Here is a 21,781-nt window from a genome sequence, read left to right as displayed (position 1 = left end):
GAAAGATCCTCTGGGGTCTGCTCCCTTTTCAGTGGAATAGCAAGTAAACAGGAACGTCACCAGCTGCTGCAGTTTCCGGGCCTGTTCTCCAGTCAGGTTCATGAGGCCTTTCTTCCCCCAAGGCCTCAGAAGTGCGGTGGGGGTGTTTAAGGGACTTGGGTGATTCTTGTTGTTCAGCCTACAGATCAGGGGCTGCAAACTGGGAAGCCTGTGGGCCAGACGTGGCCTGCAGTTGTGCTTTGGTTTGGTCTGCTGCCAACATTTAAAGTCAAGTTGACATAAAAATTTAGACCTCTGGCTTCTGAAACAGTAGTTTAGGAAACGCTAGACCTGAATCCCCATGAGGCAGCCTATCAGCTGCATCTGAGCAGGGCCTTTCTTGTTCATAGGAGGACTGTGTTCTCCAGCTCACGCGTCCCCACCTGGACTGCCTCCTTTGCATTTCCTGTCCAGCCCCTGTGGCCATTTGAACCTGTGACTCCTGATAGTGAGACAGCCAAGGCTCCAGAGCTAGCAGCCCTGGAAGTGCTGTCTGAGGGGCAGCAGAAGCAGCCTGGCATCCGGTTCCTGTAGCTCTCCTCCCCCTCCAAAACCTAGCATTCTTCCTCTGTATCTTCAACCAGAATGGTCCAGAGCTGATTATGTGGCCCCTCTTGATCTTGTTAGCTTTGCACTGTGGTGTTTAACTTTTGCTTGGTTCCTTGAAGGCTTAGGCCCAGTGTTCCTCTCCAGTGCTGGTGGATCAGCAGGCCTGACCTCCAGATGTCACTGTGGCTGGGATCTTTGTCACTCACTCAGGAGCTCCCCTATTATATTCTTGATTAGTTATGTGCCTTCAGCCGCCAATTGCTGGTCTATAAACCACCCCCTCCTTGTACTGCTTCATTTTAGTTAGTTGTGTCTGGTTACCTTTACTTAAATCAGAAGGCTCTTGCCTTTTTTTTTTTTTCTTAACCTGCTTCCTTATTTCTACTGCTTGAACACCTTGGCAAGTCACAGGGGTTAGCAGAAACTGTAGGACTGCCATGGTTCATCCTCACAGCTCTAGTCACAGCTTTCACAGCTGCCCTGTCTTTCCATTTATCTCTCTACCACCAGTAACAGGGCAAATGAATGTTCTGTTCACTACTGAGGCTGGCACGGTGGCTATGCTCAATGTGGCTAATATGTGCAGAGGAATTTCCTTCCCTAAGCGCTTGCTCTGAAATTCACTTCCTCCCTACCTGGGAATTCTGTTCTAAACCTTCTGCCTACATTGATTTTCGCTGTGGAAGTTGACTTCTAAAACTTTTATTAGCTCAAGGTGCTGATCTGTGTGGTTCTGCAGCTGATAATATCTGGCCAAGGTGGGAGAGATTTTCTTTCTTGTAAATGCAAGAATTTTTTGTCTTTGGGTTGTAGTGTCTTGGGCTAGTTGATCAAATCCTTCCTTGTATGTGGATTTGGTTATAACAGTAAATTTCATATATTGTCAGCAGCGTAGTCTCAGGCTTTCTCCACAGTCCACCCTGGGCAATCATTTACTTTTAGGCCTTGATTCAGGAAGCTTCAGGCAAATACTACTAATCTGCATTACAAAGGCATTACTAAGGACGGTTAACCGCAGAGCCTGTAAGGAATCTTCAGAATGTTTTGATGCCATCCTGCAGGAGCTTCTGAACAGTGTCCAATAGAAAGGAGGCTCACTGAATTCTAACTTTCCTAAGGATACGTGTTTTCAGTATACGTGAGAGCTCACTACAGATTCCCAGGTGGCTGAGTCTCTGTCCTCACCTCAGGGCAGTGCTGGGCCCTGTTTCTCTCTGAAGTGTGATGCACAGAGAGCCAGTTCTCTTTTGCTTGGCCTCACAGGCCCCCAGGCTTGGCTGTTTAGAGAAAGCCGTGGGGGAAAATGGGTCTTTCCTGGGGTCATTTAATTAACTACTGTTCAAAACACATTTTCTCTAAACAACTTACTGGACTTCTTACTCTGTGGGTACTTGGATTTTGAGGACTTTGGTAAGAGTACCTGCATGGCAAAACTCAACATAAAACTGAGGTAAGACAAGTATCAAAAGAAATGAGTTCCTTAACCTCTTGACAAAGCTGTGACAGAATCTTAAAGCTAAAACACTGGTCACCATGATGCTAATTTATTTTTTTCAGAATAAGTGTGCTGACGAGGAAGCACAAGTTCTGCTTTCTGTTTCTGCCCTAATTGTGACAGGAAGAGGCTCTTTGCTCCTTCTCAACTACAGGCATCCCCCACTTTTTGTAACTTCACTTTACACTGCTTTGCTTTTATGAAAGACCTATATTAGTACCTGTTTTCACTAATGGAAAGAAATTTGAAGAGGATTTTCACTTCTACGAAAAAGGTGAAAGCTGAAATAGCATTCAGCTTTTGTTTTGCAGTGAGCCATTATAGAAGCAGCACGCACTCAGAGCTGCCAGAGTGGCACCGCCAAGCTCCTTACCTGGGAGCTGTGCACAGCATCAAGCCACCACAGTTTTGAACTGTATCTGTGACAATCTGTGCTTTATCTCCATTTATTTTGTGCATCTGTTAGCAAGATGTGTCCCAAGGTAACTGCTTCTTCAATTTATGCTATTTCAGCTTAGGAAAGGTTTCATCAGAACACTCTTCTTTCAGATCGTGAGGAAACCTATATCACCCCTCCCCCAGCCCTGCTCCATGGCCTCCATCCAAAGAATGAGCCAAGTACCAGCTGCCTAAGAGATCTCAGCAGAAAAGTCTTCCCCAGGTCTGTTAAAGGTGGAAAGCAAAAGCTGGAGACCTAAACTGTATCTGAACCTGTTAAAATGTATGAATACTCAGTTACGTTAATATTGTCATTGAACTGGGGACATTCTGTCCTGTGTTTTACTTCCACAGGCAAACTGGTATCCAAAACAAATGGAGACTATGCAGGTAACACACTTGAGCCCTTTGTAAACGTAAGAACTTGGTGAAGGCGATCAACCACAGCCTTAATCCGCATTTTAAAACACAGCTTTCAGGTGTTTGGGGACTATATTATCTAATCTTGGCTTTGGGAACAGATGATACAGCTCTTCTGAAATCATGTCTACTGAGAGTGGCTATTTACTTGCCCGCGCCCCATCTTTATCTCCATACAAAATTGCCAGGAAATGTCCACTCCTTCAGGGGAGTTATTTTTCTTCTCAAGTTAAAGGCAATACATTGTCCATAGCTCATTTCAGGGCAAACATTAACATCTTCCTCCAACTCGGGAAGGCATGCTTTGACAGGCCATTGTTTTCTGTCGGAGCAGAGCCAATACCAAGTCGATGCCAGGTAAGACATGCCCAGCTTAAAGCCAAAATGTTTGTGTCTTGGTTTTCAGGGTCCTCAGATGCAGCAGGAAAGCTTTAGTCATTCACCTCCATCCAATGGATGTTTGTAAATGTCTTGCTGTCCATTTTGTCAATGAACAGGCAGCCCTGCAAGTGGTCCATCTCATGCTGGATAATGCGGGCTGCCCACCCACTGGCCTGCCACACCACCTGTTCTCCTCCGGGGTCCATCCCTGAAAAGGAAGGTACAGCCTGGGTGAGGACATGCTGAACTGCATCATTCTCAACCTACTTAGCCTTTCCTTGCCCCTGGCTGTTCCTATTTACAAGAGGCAATATCAGAAGGGGATGCAGACGGCAGCCCCTATGCTTCCTAGAAAAGAAGTCTGAACTCTGCCTCTTACCAAGTATTCAGCCTGGTTCCCAACTCTGACGAGTAGGTTGCTGGGTTCGCTATGGGGCTGAAATGAGAAATGATCTTCCCAAGTGACTTGCTCAAGAGGAACAATCATCCCAACCCCAGCAAAGAATCACACTCTGCAAAACATCCTGTGGTATGACAGGTAATGGCTTATCACTTTGGGTTAGGCAAAGCTGGGTTCTACTTCTCCCATTCCACGTGACAGATCTAATTGGCGCAGAAGAGAGAGAGAGAGAGAGAGAGAGAGAGAGAGAGAGAGAGAGAGAGAGAGAGAGAGTGTGTGTGTGTGTGTGTGTGTGTGTGTGAGAGAGAGAGAGAGAGAGAGAGACAGACAAACAGGCACAAGGTGAGTGACAGGGCAGAGGATGTGGTGTGAGCTAACAGGGGAATCAGGCCACCCTCCCAAACTCCAACCCCCAACCCTGTGCCCCACTTGAGCTGGCTCTGCCCTCACAGGCGCCTCCTGCCCCATCGCATCGCGTCAGTCCTGAATTTTGTCCACTCCAGGGTCTGCTCGTGGGTAGGTAGGTTCCGCTGATCAGCCATCAACCTGTCTACGCTTTAACTGGAACTTTGCGGAAACCGTTTCGTGGGATCCGAGGCCGCCGCCTCCGAAGGTTAAAGGGGAGCACGCATTTACCTATCCGCCCCAGGGACCCCACCGCCGCGCACCTGAGATCTGCACCGCCTGGAAGCGGGGCACGCAGGCCAGGAAGCCGCTGATGCTCTCGCAGCCCTCGGGGAAGGTGACCAGGCGGCTGTCCAGCACACGCAGGCTGGGGTTCACGAACACGCGCAGGGGGAAGGTTTCCATCTGACGGGCCTCGCGCACGCGCGGCGCGCATGCGTGGAAGAGCGCCTCGGGGAACTCGACCGCCAGCACCTGCAGCGGCACTCCGAGCTGCGGCGCACTCAAGCCCACGCAGCGGCGGCGTCGCATCACCTGCACCAGCCGCTGCACCAGCTGCTGCAGCTCGGGTCCCGCCAGCTGTGCCGGCTCTACCGGGGCCGCCACGGCCCGCAGCGCCGGGTCCCCGACCTGGCACACGCGCGGGTACGGCGGCTCCGGCGCTCCCTGCACCAGACGCCGTACGTAGCGCCAGTAGGAGCGCCGGCGCGCCGGGCCCTCGAGGCCATCCGGGGGGTGCCTGGAGCTGCAGGCCCGGGCACCGCCGCCCGCTACCCGCTCTCCCCACTGCAAGGCCGGCCTCACGCAGCCACGCGCCCGCAGCCACCGCAGCAGCAGCCCAGCCCCCAGCTGACCCATGGCGCGTGGAGCCTAGCCACCCGGCCGCACGCGTCCCTAGCCGGCCCCCGTAGCCGAAGCTCCCGCCCCCAGGGACTCCGGGAAGTGCAGTTCCCGCGGGCCTTCCGGGAACGCCGGCGCCGCTCACGCTTCGCAGCCTGCCTCTGGGTGGCGTCCACCAGCTTTATTACTTAATTCCATTTCTGATAGTTTAATCAAGCATTTACAAGAATATCCAGGAGGTTCTCCCGTTAATTATGCCTTCGCAGCCTCTCCCACGCGCGGCAACTCCCGTTCCCACCGCGCGCTGCAGTAAGTAAGCCCCTCGGGCTCCGGGGCCCCGGTACCCGCCGCACCGGCCCAGGCGCAGGGGACGCCTGTCAAGTGCCTGCACTAGGCTCGTCGGCTGCCTGCGGCGGTCCCACGGATCCCACCTCCTGTTGCCCCCCGTCAGGGAAAGCCGGGGTGACAGGTTCGAGGACTGGCCCCTCGTCTGGGGGTTCTGGCGCTGGAGCTGTGACCTCGGGGACTAGCTCCTTGTCGTCTAGACAGAAGGCCATCTCTCTCTTCGGCAGGATAAAGGCCAGAGGCTCCTGGACGACGCTGACGTTCACATGCCCCAGGTTTCCGTACTTGGAGAGCTGAGTGGGTGGAATGCCTGGCCCAGATGGTAAAGAATAGAAGTGGAAAAAGCGTTTAATGAATTTAATTATGTGTCACAGGTAAAAGAACAAAAACAAAAAAACACTTATTGGAAGTAACGAACACAGTTACCATCTTTCAATACAGTAAAAATCACTTTGTGATATGGGACAGGCACCTATGCGGTAAAGCCAGACTTTGAAAGTAATGGAAACAGCACAGTGCAGGACGGATGGAGAAAAAAAGCACCAGGAGAGCCTCAGCAGGCACTGGATTCCCTGGACAGGCCCAAGGAAAAGCTGGGGGAGCAGAGAGCAGCCACTCTGCTGGTGGGATCACTGGCCCACTACCCTTTGGGAAATTGTGCCTCCCACACCCCCTTCACAGGCAGAGAGAGAGGGGGCATAGGGAAGGGAAGGTAAATTCTAAAAAATATTTTAAAAACACCATCTGTAAACATTTAATGTCAATGGAATCATACATTATGTGGTTCTTTTGTGACTGGCTTCTTCCACTTAGCTAGATATAAACATAATGTATGATTCTGTTGATAAGAAATGTCCAGAAAGGGCAAATCTACTGCAACAGAAAGGTTAGTGGCTGCCAGGGGCTAAGGGCAAGATTGGGGAATGACGACAAATGAACACCGGGGATCTTTCTAAAACTAGATGGTAGTAACGGTTGCACACCTGTGTACACTTACTAAAAACCGTGAATTTTACAAATAGGTGAATTATTTAGTATGTGAATTATGTCAATAAAATAGTTTTAAGAATCTTTTCCCTTCTTTTACCTAAGGTCTGTGCCATCTGAGCTGGAGGAAAAAGGACTTGGAGACAGCGATTTAAATAAGGAACGAGGTCTTCCAGGAAGACAGTGCAGAACTGGACGAAGAGCTCTTGCTCCCCACTGCTGAAGGCAGCCTCTTCGGCACGATGGAAGGCCAAGATTACTTTTGTTACCTAAGAGACAAGGGCACCATCAATCACCGGGTTAGTCTATCACCATCAGCAGTGTATAAAACTAGGTACAAATGTGCAGCCCTCAAGTTTTCATGAAGAAAGTTGTTCCAAACCGTACATGATATTATTATCTTGTTTAAATTCACAATTGTGGTCAATCTTCACAATTCTGTCACTTCACTGATGTATTTCTTATCCAACTAGTTTTATTACTAGTGCAGTTTCCAGTTCCAGTGGAGGAGCATCATGAAATTATACACAGAATACATTGCTTTTGGCTCCCATGGGAGATGGACCAGAACTATGGTGGATCCAGGAAGATGAAGCAACACTATAAAAGGCTTCTACTGAGTAAGGCCTCTGAAGTTCCACAATGCTAGAACCACTAGAAAATTGTAAAGGAGGAAAAAATAGAGCTGGAAAAGAAGTTCCACATACAAATAACAGCCTAGCTGACATTACAGGCAGGGTCACAGTGACAGAGTTAAGAACATAAACTCTGGGGAGTTCCCTGGCAGTCCAGTGGTTGGAGCTCTGTGCTTTCACTGCCGAGGGCCCAGGTTCAATCTCTGGTCACAAGCCAAGAGGCACGGCCAAACAAACAAACAAATAAATAACGAATATAGACTCTGGTGCCAGACATTCTGGGCTCAAACTCCAGCTGTGCCACTCACTGGTTCTATGGCCTCTAAGTGATTACTTAAGCACCCCACGCCCTCTGTGCCTGAGTTCCCTCATCTATAAAGTAGGGCCAGCAACAGGACCTAACCTCACAGGGTTGTGAGAATTAAGTTTTAATATGTGTAAAGTATGATAAATTACGTGGCATGAAGTAAGCTCTAGATGAATATTAGCTAATTACTATTATCTGAATTGCACTGACCCTAAAAAGCTTTGTTGCTCATGCTTCCTTGCTCTTTTTTTTTTTTTTTGCGGTACGCGGGCCTTTCACTGTTGTGGCCTCTCCCATCGCAGAGCACAGACTCCGGACGCGCAGGCTCAGCGGCCATGGCTCACGGGCCCAGCTGCTCCGTGGCATGTGGGATCTTCCCGGACCGGGGCACGAACCCGTGTCCCCTGTGTTGGCAGGCAGACTCTCAACCACTGCACCACCAGGGAAGCCCTCCTTGCTCTTTCTTACAGGAGGACATCAACAGAAAGATTTTATACAACCACATCACAACTGCCACCTGGCTGACAGCAACTGTAAGATGTCATCAATTATAAGAAACACCCAATATCTAAAGATTTAATGTGTAAAAATGCACCATACTCGGATATTAGCAATGTTGGTAGTATTACTTGTATTAGGCAGAATTCTAATATGGCTCTTGTAATCCCCGCCCCCTGGTATCCACTCCTTTGTGTAATCTCCTTCCCTTGAGTGCAGGCAGAATCTGTGACTTGTTTCTAACCCACAGAATATGGCGAAGGTGAAGGATTTGGCCGTTTTAATTAACGTCCCTAACCGGCTGATTGAATTAATGAAAAGGGAGGTTATCCTGGGTGGGCCTACCCTAATTAGATGAGCCTCTTAAAAGAGGGTTGAGGACTCCTCTAAAGGAGACTTAGCAAGGAGAGATGCTCTCCCATTGGCTCTGAAGAATCAAAAAGCCACACTGAACTGCCTGTGGAGTGGGCTGGTCTCTAGGAGTTGAGGGCCTCAGTCCTACAACTGTAAGGAACAGAAATCTGCCACTGTGAGTGAGCTTGAAAGGAGGGGACCCTGAGCTCCAGATGAGTCCACAGCCTGGCCAACACCTTGATTGCAACCTTGTGAGCAGAGGACCAACCCATTTAGGCTGTGCCTGGACTCCTGACCGACAGAAACAGACATGATAAATGTGTGTTGTTTAAGCTGCTATGTTTGTGTGAGTTTGTTATGCAGCAATAGAAAATCAATATATTACTGAACCATTACTACAGGTGAGACACTTCATGAAAGGAGACTAACCAGAGCTTTTCAACCAGAAAAACCTCTAAAACCACACTAAACCGAAGTCAGCAGGCACCACTGTCACACAGACTGGTTTATTACAAAAGTCTGGCCACTTGTTACTAAAGGAGGCCCCAGAAGAGAGCCAACAGTACATGCTCACCTTGGCAAGGGCGTCTTCCAGGGCCACAGTCACATCCTGCGCCAGGGCCATGGGGCAGCAGAGGCGCAGATCATTGAAGGCGACCAGAATATTGTTGAGGAAGCAGGCAAGGGGTGGGAAGTCTAAGAGCACCATGGGCGGCTGCAGGGTCCCCGGCTGAGTGACTGGAACAGCAGCAGGCAGGTTACTGCTGCTCAGGATGGCTGGAGCTGAGATGAGGGTGTAGGAGTTCATTTCATCCTGGAACTTCTCGACCGTTTCCTGAATTGCTTTCTGGAAAGTGCTGATAGCCACTCGCTGGAAAACAGGAGCTAACTGACCCCGGAAATCAGCCCCTACCCGGCTAAAAGACAGTCCAAAGTACATGCACTGGCCTAGCAGAGAGTCCAGACGGCTGCCTATCCCTCGGTTAAGGTCAGTCTCCAGCACCTGCAGGAATTGTGAGACTTTCTGCAGCACCCAGCCATGGAAGATGGCACTCTCATTCACGGTGTGCTCGCCTATGGCAGGGGGCAGCAACGGGTCCTCGTCTGAGAAGATGGCACGGTACTGGGTGATAATATCGAACAGATGGACACGGCAGGCCTCGATGGTTTTCGTGATGTGGAAATAGGGATCATCACTGGGGATGGCAGTCAGGATAGATCGGAGCCAAGCATCTCGGGCCTGAAGAAACTTGACCCTCAACTCAGCCTCGGTGAAGACATCCATTTGCCGTAAGAAGCCAATGACACGGAGGCAGGCAGGGAGCTGGATGTTCGTCCTCAGTTGTTGGATCAGCTGGCTCAGCATCAGCTGCATGGACTGGCGCACTTCGTTCACAATGCCCTGACGACACAGGGGGTGAGTCACCACGCTGGGAAAGACACTCCCTGGAACCCATTCCACTAACCCTGAATACTGCAGACCAACATTCCCACTGCTGTCCTGACATACAAAGTAGATTTCCTAAAACTGATGCATACAGGTTCACCAGCAAAGGTTTGGTTCACTGTGGCCTACGGGCCCTGCCTGGTTCTTCTGCCCTCACCTGCTTCCTAATGCTCTCCCCTTGCTCACTGCAATCCAGCCAGAATGGCTATCTTTATACTTCAAACACTCCAACTTCTTCCCTCCTTAGCCTGCTATACTTGTTCATACCACTTTCTGGTTGGCTCTCCCCCCACATCTTCATGTGGCTGGCTCCTTCTCGTCATCTGGGTCTCAGCTTAAATGTTATCTCACCAGAAGAGCCTTTCCTGACCACTCTACCTAGAGTAACCCACCTTAGCCTCCTGCCCCATTCCCTGGTTTATTTTGTTAAGATACTTAACACTATCTGAAAGGATATTATTTATTTATTTGCCAACTAGCAGCTTATGAGAGCCAAGGCCTTGTCTTTGTTCACATTGTACCCCCAGCATCTAGATCAATAACTGGCACATGATTAATATTTATCAGCTGACTGAATAATGAATGTATGTTTTATGATCAAGCCTGCCTGCCTTGCAGAAACTGATGTGAAAAATGCAAGGAGTTTCCCTAAGGTTTCTGCCTAAAGGGTCAGTGATGACCACAGAATTACTGATCACAAGAACATCAGCTTGAGTCCTCTCTGGGCAAGTTGGCTACCTGGATGACGGGGATGGAGGAGTATTTCCTTTCCAGTCGGCGTACATAGGCTGCAAGCTCCAGGGCCTCTTCATAATAGCTGTTCCGGACACAGGTGTCCATGAGCTGAGGGATCTCCAGGATTTCCAGGATTTCCGTGTGCCGGTTTAGAGTCAGGGTGTTCATTCGGCGATTGGAGCTGATCTCCTCAGCCTCTTTCACAAAATTCCTAGTAACAACCAACATTGGTGGTTCACTGCTCTGCATCCAAGTCTTAGCTACAAATTCCAAGCACTTACTATGAACTGAGCACTGGGCTGATTTATCTGATTTAATCTTCACACCAACCCCATTACATAAGTACTTTTACCCTTGAAATTTTAATCCCAGAGATTTTAAGCAACTTGTCCAAGATCACACAACTAATAAGTGATAAAAAGATTTGAACCCAGATCTGCCACTTAACAAGCTGTAGCAAGGTACTTAGGCTCTCTGAACTGTTTCTTCATTGGTAAAATAGTAACAGGACCCACCTCATAAGGATGTGAGAATTAAATGAGATGATGTGTATAAAGCATTTAACATAGGACCTGATATGGAGTAAATGTTCCTTTAATAACAGCTATTCTTATTATTTTCATAATGCCCTAACTAGCCTAGAACTACAGCCTTACCCCCAAGTTCCCTCAGCCTCTTAATCTCCTATGCTATGGTCCAACCTCAGTTCCTGCTACAGTCTCCATTTCTTCTCGATAACTGCAGACACCTGCTTTGTGAAGCCCTCCATCTATTCTAAGGGATTGGAAGAGTATGAAAGCTATTCTCAAATATGCAAAGACTCAAAAGAAAACTTAAACTTTTATCACGAAAGACTGGAAGGCAGAATTAGGGATAATGGATTGAGGGTCGAGGGAGGGAGAATATGGGTCAAAAAGGAAGATTTTTTTTTTTTGGATGATGATTTTTACTGTCCCCAAACGGGAGGATTTCCTTGTCAGCCTCCTATCAATGAACGGTTTAGAGCAGATGACCTCTGGTCCAAGCTGTTGTGTGTACATGTGTGTTGTGTGTTTGTGTTGTGTGTATAGGTTTACATAAATATGCACATATATTAAGCTGACAATTGTAGACTGTTAATTATGTCGGACCCAATGATAAGTGCTTTGCATGGATTCTCTTTATTTAGTGCTCACAACAGCCCTGTGAGAGAGGGACGTGCTGCTGGGTTCCAATTCTGACTTCAAAACTTACTAGCTGTGCCCTGGGACGGTCACTAACCTCTGTGTCTTAACTTCCTCATACGCAAAATGCAAATAACAATACCTACCTCGAAGGCTGCTGTGCAGTTTAAATGGATTAATGAAATGCTCAGAGGAGAACCTGGCATATGGTAAGCGCTATCTAAGTGTTAGCTATTTCTATCGTCGTAAATGATAGCGATTACAGGTATTAAAAGCCCCTTTAGCACCGGACCCGCCGCACCTGCAGCTCTGTTGGAAGCTGGGCAAGCGGTCGAGCAGGCGGCCAAGCGACTCCTCCACGTCGCCAAAGAGGCGGTGGATGCGCTCGGTGCACTCGGCGCCGCGGATGAAGGTCTTGTAGTTGGCGAAGGCCAAGTCGCGCGTCTGCTGCAGCAGCTGCGCTCGCTCCTCGGCCAGGCGGTCGGGCTCGCGCCGCAGCCGTTCCAGCCCCGAGCCGCTCAACTCCCTGAGGTAGCGGCCCACGTCGGGCCGCTCCCGCCACTGGGCCTCCGGGAAGCGGTCCCGGAACAGCGACGCCAGGAGCCCTTCATCCTCCACCTCCCCGAGAGCAGCCGCGGTGGCCGTCGCTGTGGCCGAGGCCGTAGTCGAGAGCGGGCGAGTCGCTGTCGCCGCCATCTTCTCAGCAGCAGCGTCACTTCCCCTCCCGCTCAGCGAGGGCGCTGACTCCGTAGAATCGAAAGCAGCCGGGGCGTACTTCCGGTCTCTATGGTTTCTCATCAGGCCCGCTTTCTTTCCCAGATAGTCGTCCAGGTTACGGGGCGCTAGCGTGGGGAAACGACTGGAAAGCAGCTAGAGAGGCAGGCTTTGAGGTTGCCAAGGAGCGGCTGATCTTCCGTTTCCGGTAACTGAGGCACGAGGATCCGGCGTTCCAACCCAGCGGGAAAATGCGGCCTCTGACTGAAGAGGAGACGCGAGTAATGTTTGAGAAGATAGCAAAATAGTAAGAGTGCGCGGGGCAGAAGAGGGAGTGTGTGGGTGGCGCGGAGGGGCGTGGGTGGAGCGGGGGGCGCGGTGCTGGGATGAGTCCGGGCGTGGCCTCTAGTCCTCCTTTTGCTCTCAGCATCGGGGAGAATCTGCAGCTGCTGGTCGACAGGCCCGACGGCACCTACTGTTTCAGGCTGCACAACGACCGGGTGTACTACGTGAGGTGAGGCGGCGCGGGGCCGGGTAGGCAGCATGGAGCCGGGTGGGGTCCTGGGTCCCTCCAGCCTCCCTCATCTGACACTGCCTTTTTCTTTATCCCTTCAGTGAGAAGATTTTGAAGTTGGCCGCCAACATCTCCGGTGACAAGCTGGTGTCGCTGGGGACGTGCTTCGGAAAATTCACGAAGACCCACAAGTTTCGGTTGCACATCACGGCTCTGGATTACTTAGCACCGTATGCCAAGGTTTGTGGGGTGGTGTCAGTCCGCCACTAGGGATGGAGGAAGTCTAGGCTGAGGGCCACATCAGAAGGCAGAATTGGGCACCTTTTCTGCGACGGAGTCGCTGACGGTGCTTAGGGTCAGTGCCAGCACCTGGAGATGTGTGTACATCTTAATGCCTGGGCGTGGTCGGGGCTCAGGTGTAGGAGCCCTGTGTGGCCGCGTAGTGGTGGTTATCTCCAGTAGAAACTGAAAAGCCTATGCAGACCCAGCTCAAGACCGAAAAGCAAATAGGTGGCTGTGAAGAGGAGCGTAGTGGGGTACAGAAAAAGAGCTGTTAAACTGCCCATGAGAGAAGTTGATTGTAGAGTCGAGGTAAGAACCTCCTGGCTGGTCTCTTCGTGGGGTGAACATATTAAGGGAAGCATGACTCTTTCTCTCTTTTCTTTAAAATTCATGTTACAAGACAGACGAACCTCACAGGTGACATATATAGCACGGGGCATATGGTCAGTAATATCTTAATAAGCTTGTATGGAGACAGATGACACAGATACTATAACTTTGTATTATTGTGATCCTTTTGTAATGTATAGAAATATCAGATCACTGTTTTGCGCCTTTAACTAACATGGTATTATAGATTACTATACTTCAACTGAAAAGGAAATAAATAAAAGAACCAAAAAAACTTAGTTCATAAGGGATAAAAAGAAAGAAATTAACCATAGATCTAGCAGTTAGCCTATCTGCAGGGGTCTAACTATTTAGCATTTTTATGTCTCTTGGATTTAATTCTCTTTTTTACAGTATAAAGTGTGGATAAAACCTGGAGCAGAGCAATCCTTCCTGTATGGGAACCATGTGCTGAAATCTGGACTTGGTCGAATCACTGAAAATACTTCTCAGTACCAGGGAGTTGTGGTGTACTCCATGGCAGACATCCCTTTGGTGAGTAGAGATGGTTGCTGTTAAAAAATCAAGTTATCTTTTTATTCAAGATGGATGTATTTTCAGTCTGCGCTTGAGAGACTAAATTCTCAGCACCTTTTGAATTCTTCAAAGAACTGTATCTTTTCGTCTTTGTTGTTTCCAGACCTCAATACGTACTTATTGAATGACTTGAGTGAATCAGTGTCTCTTCTTTTGAATCCCAGGGTTTTGGGGTGGCAGCAAAGTCTACACAAGACTGCAGGAAAGTAGACCCCATGGCGATTGTGGTATTTCATCAAGCAGACATTGGGGAATATGTGCGGCATGAAGAGACATTGACTTAAAACGAAATCATCGCGAGGACTTGTGGCTGTGTGGAAGGGCCTAGCTTTGTTTCCTGTGTCTGTGTAGGCTCCACCATCATGTTGAATTTTGTCAACACTGTGACCTCTTCAGGGACTTCTTAGTTTAATATTCTATTATGGACAAATGCAGGCTGGATTCTTATTATGCAGAAATGGCTCAAAAACGGGGTTTTGGATCTTTGTGATTATGACTAACTAGAATGCTGTGTTTTATATTTGAATCAGAGGGCTTCTTGTTTTGAGTAACAGGTTCTAAATTGTTGGAACTGAGGACAAGAATAGCGTATTGTTATCTGTGATAACACTTTTCCAAACACATGATAAGAACGTAATGAATTTTCTTATTTATTAATACTATGAAAGATAGATATTGCCATCAGAATAGTAGGTCGTGTGTGGAATTTTACAAATGAAATTTGGATAAAACAGTAAGAGCAGTTTATTCTGCCGATTTTCTTTACGGTAGGTGCTGTGTAGTGTGGAAAAAAACTTGGATTCAAACACCAGTTCTCACATCTACCAGCTGTATGGCCTTAGATGAGTCATTAAACTTTAATAAGCTTCATTTCCTTCTGTTTCAAAAAGCAGCCTAGCCGTCTTCCTAAGAATAGTTTTTAGAAGTGGAAATCGTGATCGTAAAGCATCTAGCACAGTGCCTGGCAAATGAGAGTGTTGAATAAATGGTAAGAGTTATTTCTGTAACGTTTATACTGAGTATTTCTGTTACTAAGAGTAGGATCTTATGAACATAATTTGATTATATTATCTTGGCTTTTACAAGCGGTTTTCTCACTCTTTTTCTTGAATGGTATGATCCCAGGCTGAATGTTATTTTTATCACCTTGATTTCTAAAACAATTTCTCTTATAAATCTTTTGGGTTTTTTTTTAATTAAAAAATTTTTTTTATTGTAGTATAGTTGACGTACAATATTGAGTTAGTTTCAGGTGTACAGCAAAGTGATTCATTTATACATATATTCTTACAAATCTTTAATTACATGACTGGACTGGACAAAAAGCACTACTCAGAAACCCTGAAATAATAATTTAGCTCCTCCATCCTTCTCCCATGCCTTCCAAAATTATTTTTAGAATTACTAAAATATTTTTTAGTGAAAAACATGTCACAGACAAAAAATTTTTAAGTACCTGTATTGTAAAGCAATTTCTTTAGTGCATATACTGCTTAATTTAAATTCCAAAGGTGACATCTCTAAAAATAAATCATTTTTCAATTACAAAAAAGCACTCTACCAACTCCTGTTTTTGTATGCAACATATAAAACCCAGTTTTATATGTTTTTGTCCCATATTTTTCAACTTTTCTCCCTTCCAAGGTTCTCTGTTAATTTCTAAATAAACATAGTGAAGGTTAAGGGGCTGCAGTACGATGGACAGTATTTTGATGGTAGCATTTAGTGTGTACTTTAGAAATAGTCAACGTCAAAACTTTACACACTTTTATTTATTGCTATTTTGCCTGTGTAGATGAGAGCAATAGGCTACAACTTTCTAACAAGAAAAATTGATTTTTTCCCAATAACTTTACAAAGATTTGAGAGAGCTTGTGCCCCAGAAGAAAAGAGCCAGGGCACTGTAGTTGTTCGAGCTTAGCATCTTGGCTTCTTTGTGTCTGTGGTCGTTGGGATGTTGAAGAGACGCTTCAAGAAATACAGCTGCAGGATCCCAGAAAGAATAATAACAAGGCTCTGGGCTGTCGACCACCAATTCACATAGTTATAGTTTGACTGGAGTAGGAAAAAGTCAGCCATTTTTCTCATGCGAGCAAAGTTGTAGTATCGCCACATGTGAAAGATATTGTTCTGCAGCTTTCGTGTACTCTTCTGCAGGACAGAAAATGAAACACAGAAAGGGTTCCTCCGTAACCTCATCTAGCCTCCCCAGGGTACCCACCAGCACTAACCTAGTTTATCTGGAAGTTGAGTAACTTACGATTTTATAGTATGTAATAAATTGGCTATTGGAGTTGTTGATAAATGCTAGTTTTGTTGTCTATGAAAAAATGGCTTGGACTTCAGTTACAAAAAAATAATTTTTATAATGAAAAACTTCAGTGCTAAAACTAGAAAGTTCCTCCAGATTATCTCTAGATTTAGACATGTACTCAGCACATCATTGCTGTTCTGGGTGATGTCTTCTGTTCTTTGTATATGGTAAAAGATAAGGGCCTGCAAATTTTTATGGAAGGGCCAGACAGTAAATATTCTAGGCTTTGCAGGCCATACAGTCTCTTGCAACTACTAAGCTCTGCCACTGTAGCACAAAAGCAGCCATAGACAATATGTCCAGTTAGCTGTCCCTCATTATCAGTGGGGAGATGGGTTCCAGGACCTGCAGAGGATGCTGAAATCCCATAGTCAGCCCTCCGCATCTGCAGGTTCTGCATCTGCAGATACAGAGGGCCAACTGTAATTGTCAAATGAGCATGGCTGTGTTCTAGTCAAACTTCACTTACAAAAACAGGCAGTGAGCTTTTGTGCATCAAGCAGACTATCAAGAAAGTCAAGAGAGATCCCAGAGAATGAGAGAAAATATTTGCAAATCATATATCTGTTAAGAGACTAGTATCCAGAATATATAAAGAACTCTTAGAACTCAATCATAAAAAGACAAATAACCAGATTTTAAAATGGGCAAAGGATTTGAATAGACATTTCTCCAAAAAAGCATGCAAAGATGCTCAGTGTCAGGGAGACACAACTCAAAAATCACAAGATACCACTTATACCCACTAGGATTGCTATAGCAAAAAAGACTATAACATGTTGGCAGGGATATGGAGAAATTGCAACACTCATACACTGCTGGTGGGAGTGTAAAATGGTTTAGCCACTGTGGAATATAGCAGTTCCTCAGTGAAGGTAAAAAGTTACCATATGTGCCAGCAGCGTATACCGCTTATATGTGTACAGAGATGAAAGCATGTTCACACAAAAATTTCTAGGCAAATGCTCACAGCAGCATTGTTCATGATAGCCAGAAAGTGGAAATAACCCAGATGTCTACCAGCTGATAAGTAGATAAACAAAATGTGTTTTAAATATACAATAGAATACTATTCATCCAGAAAAAGGAATGAAGTATTAATACATGGTACAATGTGGATGAACCTTAAAAACATGCTAAATAAAAGAAGCCAAAGACAAAAGGCCACATTGTATGATTCCACTTATATGAAGTGTACAGAGCAGGCAAATCTATATAAACAAAGTAGATTAGTGAGGGATTACCCAGGGCTGAGGGGCATGGGGAACACAGAGTGAATAATAGGTCTGCAGTTTCTTTTTGGGGTGATGAAACTATTCTGGAATTAGATGCTGGTAATGGTTGCAGGACCTTGTAAACCACTAAACTGTACACTTAAAGTGGTGAATTGTATCTAAGTTAAAAAACAAACAGGCAGTGGGCCAGATTTGGCCTGTGAACCGTTGTTTGCCAATTCGTGGTATAAAACAAGTGAGGAATTTCAAGAGCTCCAAGTCACAAAATTAATTAAAGGCTTCAAATCCCTTTGCCTGTTTGTTTTCTACCCAAATGAGCCCTCACTCTGATGATATTACTCCCATAATTCTAATCTTTCCTCCAAATTTAAAGTCAGTTTCCATGGATGTTTCTCTCCCACAAAACAGTTACCTCAATTGCATCCAAAGTATCATTCAGTTGTTTTCTTTCATTCTTCTCTTTGTGGTCCATCTCAGGCCCCTCATAGAAGACTCCAAAATTGAGGTATACTTGCACAGAACCAAAGTGATTTTGCTGATTTTTTAGACAAAGCTGATAAAAACCTGTAGGAATCCCTAGATCATTACCAAATCTTGGTCTCCCACCCTCCCACCCTCTAGATTTCCCTGGAGATAACTCTTCTCCAGTGTTAAGTGTGCTACTATAGCACCTTCTTTTTACTTAGGAAGTACAAAATCCAGTTTTTGATGTGGAAGATACTGATCTTACTTGAAACTTATTTTACTAATTATTTATAATATTGTTTTGCCAAATATTAGTAGCTTTAGCTCTATGTTGGATAGAAAATGTTTTCTTCCTCTTTTTCAACGTATAATTCCCACATCTCTTAAGGAATTTCTGATCAAGAGCATATTAAGAGCATAGGGTTTGCTTCTTGCATACCATGAGAGTTGGGATATCATTTGAATTTGAAAGTAGGGAAAAAATGTATGCTTTGTGAATGAAAGAAGCTATCCTACTGGAGTAACTTCCTGCAAGGTGGTCTGTATGGGGGCTGATGATTGGGGTATGTACTGGTGCTTGTTCTCAACTGGGGTCACCTCCCCGCGTGTGGTAATGGGGGAGGAGTGAGGAGGAGCAGGGTTGGAAAGGTGTGGCAGTGTATTTGATTGTCGAAATGACTGGAAGGCACTACGTAGGGGCCAAAGATGCTGCATAATAATGCTGAATATCCTGTGCCACTCAGTGATTCTCTTACGTCCCTGTTGAGAAATAGTCTTTTTTTGTGCACCTGGCTGGTAGAGAGGACAGTTCAAACTGACTGGTGCCGTCCAGGGTGAGGACAGGCTCGATCTGGCTGTAGGAATTTTCTGGTGACTGGAGAAGTGCTTTGTTGTAGAATGCGGATATTTTTCATGGCCATGCATTTCCTTGTGTTCTGCTTTTTGGTAACCGGCTCAAGTGTTTTGATGACTGAAAAGAAATACTGTCCCATAATAAATTTATTAATTGGAATTCTGTATCATAAGTGGGTCTGCCTGTTTTGATCACTTTCCAATAATCTGGTTCGTTGGAGATGATAAGATAAAATCGAGCTTCTGGACCCTGGAGTTATAATAATTAGTCACCTGCAGACTGCTTCCAAACTGCCAGTGGACCGCTGATTAATGTCCTTGGCCATTGGCAGTCTCCAGGAAATCTGGTTTTTGGTGTTGAAGGCTAAATCTTTTTCTTACTATTTCACCATCCATATGTGAAAAAGCCAGAGCTTTTACATCTCAGGTACTTAATTAAGTTCAATATTTCCTCATTATTTTCCCAATTTCAAAGAAACGTATGATTATTATAATAGCCGTGATGACGAAAACAGACCTGTCTCTTGGGTGGAGAAGTTAATCTGGCCCCGAACATTCTTAGTGGTGTCTATAAGGAAACCCTGTGGGGTATGTGCAGTGGCAGCAACATGCCGGTCATGTGACATTCCCAGTGTCCGCTGAACCTGCCGAGACACATGAAAGAGGGAGAAAAGCTCCTGCTGCATCATCAGGAAGCTAGCTGAATGGTAAGATTGACATCCAGTGACCATCAGCACAGTGGTTCTCAATCAGGGATGGTACTGCCCAACCCCCACTTTGAATTTGGGCTGAGACGTTGCCCTGGTGTTGCGAGTAGGGGAAGGGGGGCGGGGACAGCAATGCTGAATAGCCTGCCGTGTTAGAAATAGTAAGCAGGACAAAGAAATGACCCAAATGCCAATAGCACCCCTGGTAAGAAAACACGTCTCAGACCATGCAGCTGACATGTTGGTGTATATGAATCTGGCTGTAGAGTTCTTGGCAGAACTCACTTGGTTTTGACCTCCCCAGTGGTATACCAGATTTGGGCTTATTTGATGCTTGACAGCAAATAAATAAGGCATTCAATAGGTACTTGCCTCCAAGCTGCGTCTTGATAAGCCCAGGCTACAGTGACCTGACTAGTAGCTACTATTCTATTATAAATTCAGAGATAAGAAAAATCTCTGATAGGTTAATTTAAAATAAATTGTAAGTTACATTGGAGTAGAATAAGATCAACATAGTCTTTTACTCTGTAAACAAAATTTAGAAAGTTAATAGGTTTCTAAGATAAAGAACAAAGGAAATGAACAGCTTCTAAGTTTACTGTTGAGCAGACCATCCTTGGGCACAGCATGGATTAAAGTACTTGGCCTGTGAACAGGCAACTTGAAAACATTTACCTTCCTAAAAGCAACAGGTCTGACTGCATAGAGAAGCCTTGAGTTACTGATTCTCCAATTTGCTGGAATTACCCCTAAAGGCAAGAGAGTAAATGTTGCTCCCCCAACCTCATAAACTGAAGCGTCTTTGAAATCTCTGGGTTTGTCTCCAAAGTTCATGTGACTTTTCATTCAACTTGGTACCATATCCATATTATTTTAATATTTAAAAAATGGATTCTTTCGCCTCTCATCTCTAAACTCGAGTAAGTGTGATGATTACCTCTCCAGGAAGAGGCACCCCGTTTGTCCCATGACTTTGAGCACACTTCCACAGCCCCCAATTTGAGAAGCCAAACCATATGTTTTAGTGATTATTCATCCATCAGGAGTTTCCATTTAACTGCAGGTCTGTTTCATTAACAGGTGGGGAGTCACAGCATAATAAAGAAAACTAGAACCTTGTGTTCATTTAAAACCTGACCCCCTTTACAAAAGGAAATGAACAAACAAGAAAAACAAGTCCCCAGTATGACCCACCTCATAACTGAAATAGAAGTATCCAGTCTGGTGGGCAAATTGCCAAAAGCATTCTGTGCCTCCTGGAGGGATCACGATGGCAAAGTCGTATCGATCCGCACCACGGAAGAGGGGCTGGTCCCCAGAGCCACTAAGAGGTTCTGTCTTCTGGCTCCTTGCAGAGCTCACTAGGTTCAGAACCACCAGTCCAGCACCAAAGAGCAAGGGGAACATGCTGCTCTCTGGAGACTGCTCTAACTGCTTGCAGCAGCCCAGTGGAACCAAGCAGTTTAGACAACTGCTGGGATAATCATTAACTCTGCAAGTCACACATAGGCCAGTCTCAGGGCCACACATAGATATTCCAGAATAGAACTGGCATGGTACCCCACGTTTGGCTCACAGGAAAGAATTTTGCTTTCACCTCAAAAACTCAGTGGCTTACCAGACCTACATCACGGGTGCTAGGTAGAATCTATTACTTCAGAAGAGAGATTTCCACCCCTCCTCTGGGCTGTCATTTTTCAGTTCTTGCCTCTTGGGGGTAAACATTAAGCAAATTTATTTACAACCACCTGAATGTACGGACTCATTTCTCGGTACACAGTGGCTGGGGAGATTTTTCTCATTCGTATCAAATTTCTAGATGATACGTGTCCCTCCTATAAGACGTGAGGGGCAACACCTGTTTCAACAGACCTCTTTCTGCCCAGTGCTACAGTTTAGGCGAGCAAAGCACAGCATGGAAGTGTGTGTAAAAATTTAAATGGATGAAGAATGAGCAAGAGACAGTGGTCAAACCCCTCCACTGATAATTCTCATTCTGCTACCTTCCACCTGACTGATACAGTCATCTAAAGCTATCCAAAATCCACTTAAAGACTATTACAGGGACTTCCCTGGTGGCGCCGTGGTTAACAATCTGCCTGCCAATGCAGGGGACACAGGTTCGATCCCTGGTCCGGGAAGATCCCACATGCCGCGGAGCTACCTATGCCCGTGCGCCACAACTACTGAGCCTGCGCTTTAGAGCCTGTGAGCCACAACTACTGAGCCCTCGTGCCACAACTACTGAAGCCCACATGCCTAGAGCCTGTGCTCTGCAACGAGAAGCCACAGCAATGAGAAGCCCGCTCACCACAACGAAGAGTAGCCCC

General features: G+C 46.2%; 3 protein-coding genes and 1 long non-coding RNA gene across 9 annotated transcripts in view; 2 read left to right on the top strand and 2 right to left on the bottom strand.

Annotated features, from left to right (window-relative positions):
* Positions 1-56: 56 nt before the first annotated feature.
* Positions 57-12,265, bottom strand: COG8 (component of oligomeric golgi complex 8). 3 transcript variants are annotated; one of them, XM_079908305.1, is made up of 6 exons: positions 11,740-12,265; positions 10,279-10,486; positions 8,668-9,495; positions 6,400-6,568; positions 5,399-5,622; positions 57-3,530 (listed from the first exon to the last, which is right to left on the bottom strand). In XM_079908305.1, exons 1-6 carry the CDS (start codon positions 12,234-12,236, stop codon positions 3,381-3,383), a joined length of 2,076 nt encoding a protein of 691 aa, XP_079764431.1. In that variant the 5' UTR covers positions 12,237-12,265; the 3' UTR covers positions 57-3,380. The 3 variants fall into 3 exon arrangements, with proteins under 3 accessions (XP_079764431.1, XP_079764433.1, XP_079764432.1); XM_079908307.1 differs by having other exon boundaries at positions 57-3,549; positions 5,447-5,622; XM_079908306.1 differs by lacking the exon at positions 57-3,530 and having other exon boundaries at positions 5,264-5,622.
* On the top strand, positions 5,174-8,650 carry LOC307179330. Its single transcript, XR_013825361.1, has 4 exons — positions 5,174-5,276; positions 5,540-5,686; positions 6,405-6,598; positions 7,544-8,650. It is a non-coding gene; the product is annotated as an uncharacterized lncRNA (long non-coding RNA).
* A 105-nt stretch (positions 12,266-12,370) lies between the features above and the next one.
* Positions 12,371-21,781, top strand: part of NIP7 (nucleolar pre-rRNA processing protein NIP7) — an 82,581-nt gene continuing 73,170 nt past the window's right edge. For 3 of the 4 annotated variants that reach the window (XR_013825259.1, XR_013825260.1, XR_013825261.1), the window contains exons 1-4: positions 12,371-12,459; positions 12,580-12,666; positions 12,768-12,906; positions 13,693-13,833. Coding sequence is in view for 1 of the 4 variants with exons in the window: in XM_079907076.1 (XP_079763202.1) it covers positions 12,404-12,459; positions 12,580-12,666; positions 12,768-12,906; positions 13,693-13,833; positions 14,040-14,159 (543 nt within the window). In the remaining 3 variants the exon portion in view is untranslated. Of the gene's footprint in view, positions 12,460-12,579; positions 12,667-12,767; positions 12,907-13,692; positions 13,834-14,039; positions 15,786-21,781 lie in introns of those variants that run through there. The other variant, XM_079907076.1, reaches the window with a different exon arrangement.
* On the bottom strand, positions 15,789-20,891 carry TMED6 (transmembrane p24 trafficking protein 6). The gene is made up of 4 exons (XM_079907078.1): positions 20,646-20,891; positions 19,259-19,385; positions 17,837-17,988; positions 15,789-16,026 (listed from the first exon to the last, which is right to left on the bottom strand). The coding sequence occupies exons 1-4, from the start codon at positions 20,856-20,858 to the stop codon at positions 15,793-15,795; spliced, it is 726 nt and encodes a 241-aa protein (XP_079763204.1). The 5' UTR covers positions 20,859-20,891; the 3' UTR covers positions 15,789-15,792.

Source organism: Stenella coeruleoalba, assembly GCF_951394435.1.
Source record: "Stenella coeruleoalba genome assembly, chromosome: 20".
In the NCBI taxonomy this organism is placed as follows: domain Eukaryota; kingdom Metazoa; phylum Chordata; class Mammalia; order Artiodactyla; family Delphinidae; genus Stenella; species Stenella coeruleoalba.
This window is presented reverse-complemented; position numbering and strand designations above follow the sequence as displayed.

Coding starts and splice junctions, on each gene's coding strand:
- COG8 (XM_079908305.1), bottom strand. CDS start 12,236: ATGAGAAACCATAGAGACCGGAAGTACGCCCCGGCTGCTTTCGATTCT. Junction 10,487..11,739: donor AGCTTCCAACAGAGCTGCAG/GTGCGGCGGGTC, acceptor GGTTGTTACTAG/GAATTTTGTGAAAGAGGCTG. Junction 6,569..8,667: donor TGGAAGACGCCCTTGCCAAG/GTGAGCATGTAC, acceptor CTTGTCTCTTAG/GTAACAAAAGTAATCTTGGC.
- TMED6 (XM_079907078.1), bottom strand. CDS start 20,858: ATGTTCCCCTTGCTCTTTGGTGCTGGACTGGTGGTTCTGAACCTAGTG. Junction 19,386..20,645: donor ACTTCTATTTCAGTTATGAG/GTGGGTCATACT, acceptor GTGTCTCGGCAG/GTTCAGCGGACACTGGGAAT. Junction 17,989..19,258: donor CTTCTCCACCCAAGAGACAG/GTCTGTTTTCGT, acceptor GGATTCCTACAG/GTTTTTATCAGCTTTGTCTA.